Raw genomic sequence first — 5,969 nt, 5'->3', positions numbered from 1 at the left:
TCCATGTTCTCCTATTAAACAGTGTGTGGGTCCTGGTTTGGAGGGAGGGGAACAGGACCAGGAAGGAAGGACAGGGAGATGGTGTGGGCTCCAGGGCCACGGGCTCGGGAGGAGCTGCCCCCACCCCATCTGCAAACAAGACCGCTCTTTAGAAACCCACCTGAGGACAGATCTCCACAGCCTGCTTACAGAGAATGCCACTTGAGGTGGATTTATTTGAATAAAGGGAAAACAATTGAGCACAGACAAGTCCAGTTCGGTAGAACTTTCTACAGCACTGGAAGAAGCATCCTGGAAACCTCCGCTGGCTGACGGGAACCAACCACCTTCAGCTGCTAAGCATGTAAAACATGCTGCTAACACAACCAAGGAGCTGAACTTACATCTTCATCAGCTTCAAATAGTCACGTGAGGCTGATTCTCACCGTGGACACTGCAGGTATAGACACAGCTGCTTCGAAGCAAGCCCTGAAACTAAACAGCTGTAACCCTACAGGCTCACAGACCGAAAGTGCACCTAAATCATAAGGTTGCTGAAAAGATGTGAACTGAAGGTGCAGCTGGGCCCATGGCCATTTAGAGTTGGGAAAATCGGCCCAGGTGTGTGGTCCTGACCCTGCTTGGGAGGGTGGGCCCCGGCCTCTGCCTTTAGGGCTGCCAGATACCACCACAGCCTCCTGCGCGTTGCTCTGTGCACTCTGGTCTGAGGGCAGGCTCCTCACCTCAGCATCTGGTTCTGAACTGGCTTCCATCTGGTTCTGAGGGGCCATCCTGTTTTTCCTTATCAACAAGGTGGCAGGCTGCCTGTCCAACCCCTGGAAGTGAGGTTGCTCTGGAGCATACCTGAGTAAGAGGCTAAGCAGGGGCCCCTGCCCAGCCCCTGTCCTCCAGGGCAGTCAGCTAAGGTCACTTCAGCCTGCCTGACCTGGGTCTCCACCTGCTGCTTGCAGTGTATTAGGAGGAAGGGGCAGGGGGAGGTGCCCTGACACGAGGCCAGGACATTTGGGGTTTCTGAATAGGCACCATTCAGCCTGGCTTCACTGTTGAGAATAAGACACTTTTTATTCTATCCTCTCTGGAGACAAAAGCTGCTGCTCCTCTGAGCACTGACCTACATAAATTGTCACCCCCTCTGCAGCCTCCTCAGGCCAAGCAGCTGGACGGAGCTCGCCCCTCGGGATTCTGCCTCTGGCTTGGCTGGTCTCCAGAGGGCGCACCCACACAGCGAGGGGGTCATTTCGGTCGTGAGCTCGGCCCATTCTCACCGCGCCAGGCGTTTTGCCTTCCGCTAGCCATTCACGGTGTCCGTTTCCTTCCAGTCTTTCTGATCCATGTTTCTCTTTGCTGCTGAGATGATATACAATTTTGTATCCGTGTATTTCACAGACCATAAACATCATCTTAAGCCTCCCCAGCGGGGTGCTGGAGGCCTGCCCTCCTTTGAGCCTTTGTTGACTTGCTGGTTGGCAGCAGGCAAGAGGTCACCCTGGGTGCTGAACGGGTCAGCTGCCCAGAACAATGACAACAAAGTGCTGAGGCTCAGCCTTGAGCCTCTACGCCCTTTTGACAAGATCCCTTCCTTCTCCACTCACAGGGCAGATCAGCACTCAATCCGGCTCTCCCAAAGGCTGTGCACTCAGGAGTCCCCTCCCCTGTGCACCTGGTCTGACAGGCATACCGACCTGCACGGAGACACAGGGCACCCTGCCCTTGAGGCTGGGCCAACCTCTGAGCCACAGTCCAGCCAACACAGCTGTTTCCACAACTCCAGCCATCTCCCAGGGTCACCTGAAGACACCTGGGCACCCCGGCTGCCCTCAGACTCCTTCCCACCCACATCTTTAAGGTCTGCTTCTACCAGATCGGTGTCCATGTCTGAACTCACGTGATGTGATGCTGCTATCTGGACTTGGTCCATTTTCCTGCCCAGTTCCCATCCTCTTCTAGGCTTTCCCATGTCCAAGGCCACATGACAGAACAATCTCCAAAAATAACGCAATCTCGCAAGAGCAGGCCTATATGCATACAGCCTGGGATCAGGCTGTGGCTTGTGAACTCATGCCAGTCTTAACTATCAGACCTCTGGCTTCCTCACACCAGATCGGACAGGCATCTGTGTTGAAACTTTATTACAAAATTATAAAGCAGAGCTCTGTAACAAAAAATACACATTTGGGTTTGGTCTAACACCCAAGTAAGTCTGAGAAAATCTTTATATAAGCCACTTGAAATAACACATTCACGTCCAAAAGATTTCAACAAATTTATACAATATACATTGAGCACTAATTCCTGTACAGCTTATTCTTTTCTAGTTTGGATCCAGCTATTCCAAAGTATTATGAACCAGTCAGCTGTCCTGTCTTTTAAAACAAGTCACAACTGAAATCTCAGAACAATCAGCAAAAGCCATGGGATAATGGAAGAATTAGACGTTTCCATGGTAATTAAGACCAAGGATCCATGAGGGGCAGGGGAGAGCATCCACGGATAAAAATCAAGTTTGCTACCTAGGTTAGATAGTAACTGAAATGGGATCTTAAGAATTCCCAGCCTTTATTTGGTGTGGTAATAAGATACAAAGCGGGAGAGGGGGGCTTAGGGTTAGGTGGTTTCAATACCTTTTCTCCTAAATGGAGACCTTCACCAAAAGGGATTAGAAGACTTAAAGGCAAGTTCTTTCTCCTAGATGAGTAACGACACCAGCTCTGATTCTGACTGAGGTTACAACCAACCAGCAGGATAGTGTTAACTCATGTCTAAGAGGGAAACTGGGAGGTAGGGAGTGGTAAGGCCTCAGCAGAGAAAGCAAGCTTTAAGCAGGGAAACAGCCAGCTTCTGCCCTGAAGTTATTGCTAGGTTGTAGCTGAGCTGCTGTGTGCAGACCTGTTTCACAGTGAAACTAAGGAGTAGCTGAATTCTTTGTTAAACTGATAGGCACCGTAAACTATAGTATTTACTGTCCAGCAGAAAGATGGTGTCTTTACAGGGAAATCTCTATTCCTCCCCAGTTCCTACAAAGGCTATAGCCCAGAATCAAACCATCTAGGACTTGGTATAATGTCAAGGTGGGTGGTTTAGTGGTTGATGGAGAGAAAGCATTAAGCATATCCTGCACCAACCAAGAGGTGCCCTTACAGGTTTCCCACTGCTTTCCAAAGTCGTGATTTGTTCTTCTGGTCTGAGAGAGCTCAGCTGCAAGGAAGGGGTGGGGGTAGGGGTGACTGCCAAAGCCCTCAGCTGACTGAGGGTTTGCATAGCTCATCCAACGGTAATGGCAGCACACATAGCTCTTCTGATAGTGCACAGAATGTATGTTTGTGCTTGGCTAAGCTTCTCCAGCAAACTTGAGCTCTTCCAGTGGTGAAGAGACCCTGAGAGGGCTCAGGAACAACACTCACTCATTGCACGGCCCTTCCTAAAGAGCCAAGGGAATGCTTCTTCCTGACCTGCCCCTAAATCAGCAGGCTGAGAAAGGAAATGGGAGTCAGGAGTCCATCCCAACCTGGGGAACAGAGACATGCAGCTGTCTGCTCAAGGGCTGATACCTCTGAGTGCTCGGTCTGACTGGAGTAGAATAAGGCCCTTTGCCTAAGTCTCTGTGCCTTCAAGTGAGATGTTTAAAACCTCCGTGGGCAAGAGGGACCTCGTGCTCAGGGGAAAATGGTTTAAGGCTGTCAGCTGGAGACGTCAAAGCCAAGCAGAGAGCCACTGCTTCCACCCAATGCTTTCCCTTTTCCTCATCAACTAAAACAGGATGGCACCAAGCCAGACCCCAGGAGGAGAAGCAGAGATGACCCACATGCTGTCTTTCACACAGACTGTTATCTCCCAGCAGTCTGAAAGCCAGATGCTTTACTGACTCCCAAGGTCAGCTCAGGAGAGGGATAGCTTCCCATCCCAGCACTTAAGGAAGCAACTCTTAATGACTTAAGGTTTTCCAATCGCATTTGCGTTTCATTTCTCACCAGAAATAAGTTTACTGGTCCAAATTTGTCCCTAGGAGGGTCACTATTGGTCTGGTAAGCTACCATCTTTTTGGTCTAAAGAAAGAAATGGATTTTAGGTAAGGTATCAAGAGACTTTAGCAAAGATCGGTTAAAGCACAGAGAGCCACAGAGACCAGAAATGAATCCAGGTGTGCAGGGGAGGAAGAGAGCCTTTCCCACCAGGACTCCTGGTGGGTGAAACCGAGGCACAGGAGGAAGGGTGAGACTTTAGGTTCGCAGAGGAAGGAAAGAAGATGTCAAAATTCTGGAAAGTCCTCTCCATCAGTTACCATCGTCACCCCAAGATCACCGAAACAGGGACTGGCCTGTGCAATCTGTACCAGTTTCCACCGGCCTGGGGCTCAGCCAGCCGCACGCTGTACCTCTGAAGCAAGACAGCCATGCCCAGAGGTGACACAGCATCTTTGCTCGCCCTGGTCTTGGGAACACTGCACATTTTCTGGTTAGCTTGCCTGTCTGCAAGCCAGTCAACCGTGGGCCCAGACACCTTGAGCTCTGTCCCCATAAGGCACTGCAGACGCCGGCACGAGCCCTAGGATCGGAAGACGTGCACGGCTCGGATCACGTCCTGCCGGCAGGTGGGGCACTGCAGACGCCGGCACGAGCCCTAGGATCGGAAGACGTGCACGGCTCGGATCACGTCCTGCCGGCAGATGGGGCAGTGCAGACGCCGGCACGAGCCCTAGGATCGGAAGACGTGCACGGCTCGGATCACGTACTGCCGGCAGATGGGGCACTGCAGACGCCGGCACGAGCCCTAGGATCGGAAGACGTGCACGGCTCGGATCACGTACTGCCGGCAGATGGGGCACTGCAGACGCCGGCACGAGCCCTAGGATCGGAAGACGTGCACGGCTCGGATCACGTCCTGCCGGCAGATGGGGCAGTGCAGACGCCGGCACGAGCCCTAGGATCGGAAGACGTGCACGGCTCGGATCACGTACTGCCGGCAGATGGGGCACTCGCTCATGCGCTTGCCGCACTTGGTGCAGGTGACCATGTGGCCGCACTCCAGCAGAACACAGTCAATGGGCGAGTCCATGCAGATCCGACACAGGTTCTCCTCCAGGCTGGACGGCACTGCTCCCCCTGGACACAGAGCAGAGAGGAGAGTAAGGAGACTAAGGGTGTGGGCTGGGGTACAGCCCCAGATCCACACACCTCCTTCGGGGGAAGGAAACGTCTCCCCAGGAACTAACTCCACCCGCTTGTTTAATCTGCACCTCCATAGGTTAGGCTATAGATTTAAAGAGTCAAGTCCTTGCAGATCAAAGACATCCCAGAACATGAGAGTAAGTCAAAGGCCTCAAAGCTTAAAAAGAAGCAACGCTCAGACAACTGAGGCTGTAATAAAGCCAGGGACTGGATATTCCCTGAGGCAGAACATGCTGAAAAGATACAAAACTGGCTGAGAAGAGTTTAGGCATCAACAGAGTTGTAATGAACGGCTCATGAAGGATTATGAGACTCCTCTGTAAACATACACCCAACTGAATAAAGAAAGCCAAGGATTGCAGGGCCCCGGCCATGGCACGGTCTGCTTCCTCAGGTCTCGGAGGAGGAGACTCCGTGGTGCCAGAGCCCAGCAGAGACTATGGTTCCCTCTTCTCTGCTTCCTACACACGCTTCACCCATTCCCCCGTGACTGCTCCTCAGTGCTTTCGGAATTTCTGAGTTTGCCTCCTTGTCTCCCCTACTAGAATACGGGCTCCTAAATTCAACAAATGGAATCAATTTCTATTGAGATAATAGTATCAGTATCTGCTGTATGCTCTGAGGTCTGATAGTCATCTTGAATCCCCAAAACCAGTCCTGAGGTGAAAGTGAATGTGTTAGTCTGACTGTTTGTGACCCCATGGACTATAGCCCGACAGGTTTCTGTCAATGGAATTCTCCAGGCAAGAATACTGCAGCAGGTTGTCACTTCCGCATCCAGGGGACCTTCCTGACCCAGGGATT

General features: G+C 51.8%; 1 protein-coding gene across 11 annotated transcripts in view; it reads right to left on the bottom strand.

Annotated features, from left to right (window-relative positions):
• Positions 1 to 2,244: 2,244 nt before the first annotated feature.
• The window catches only part of RFFL (ring finger and FYVE like domain containing E3 ubiquitin protein ligase), a 74,627-nt gene continuing 70,902 nt past the window's right edge, over positions 2,245 to 5,969 (bottom strand). For all 11 annotated transcript variants that reach the window (XM_055401111.2, XM_055401146.2, XM_055401093.2 and 8 more), the window contains one exon: positions 2,245 to 5,099. In XM_055401111.2, coding sequence (XP_055257086.1) covers positions 4,918 to 5,099 — 182 coding nt within the window. In that variant the 3' untranslated portion in view covers positions 2,245 to 4,917. The remainder of the gene's footprint in view (positions 5,100 to 5,969) is intronic.

This window comes from Moschus berezovskii, chromosome 20 (genome assembly GCF_049115385.1).
Source record: "Moschus berezovskii isolate FMDL1 chromosome 20, NW_MosBer_1.0, whole genome shotgun sequence".
NCBI lineage: Eukaryota > Metazoa > Chordata > Mammalia > Artiodactyla > Moschidae > Moschus > Moschus berezovskii.
This window is presented reverse-complemented; position numbering and strand designations above follow the sequence as displayed.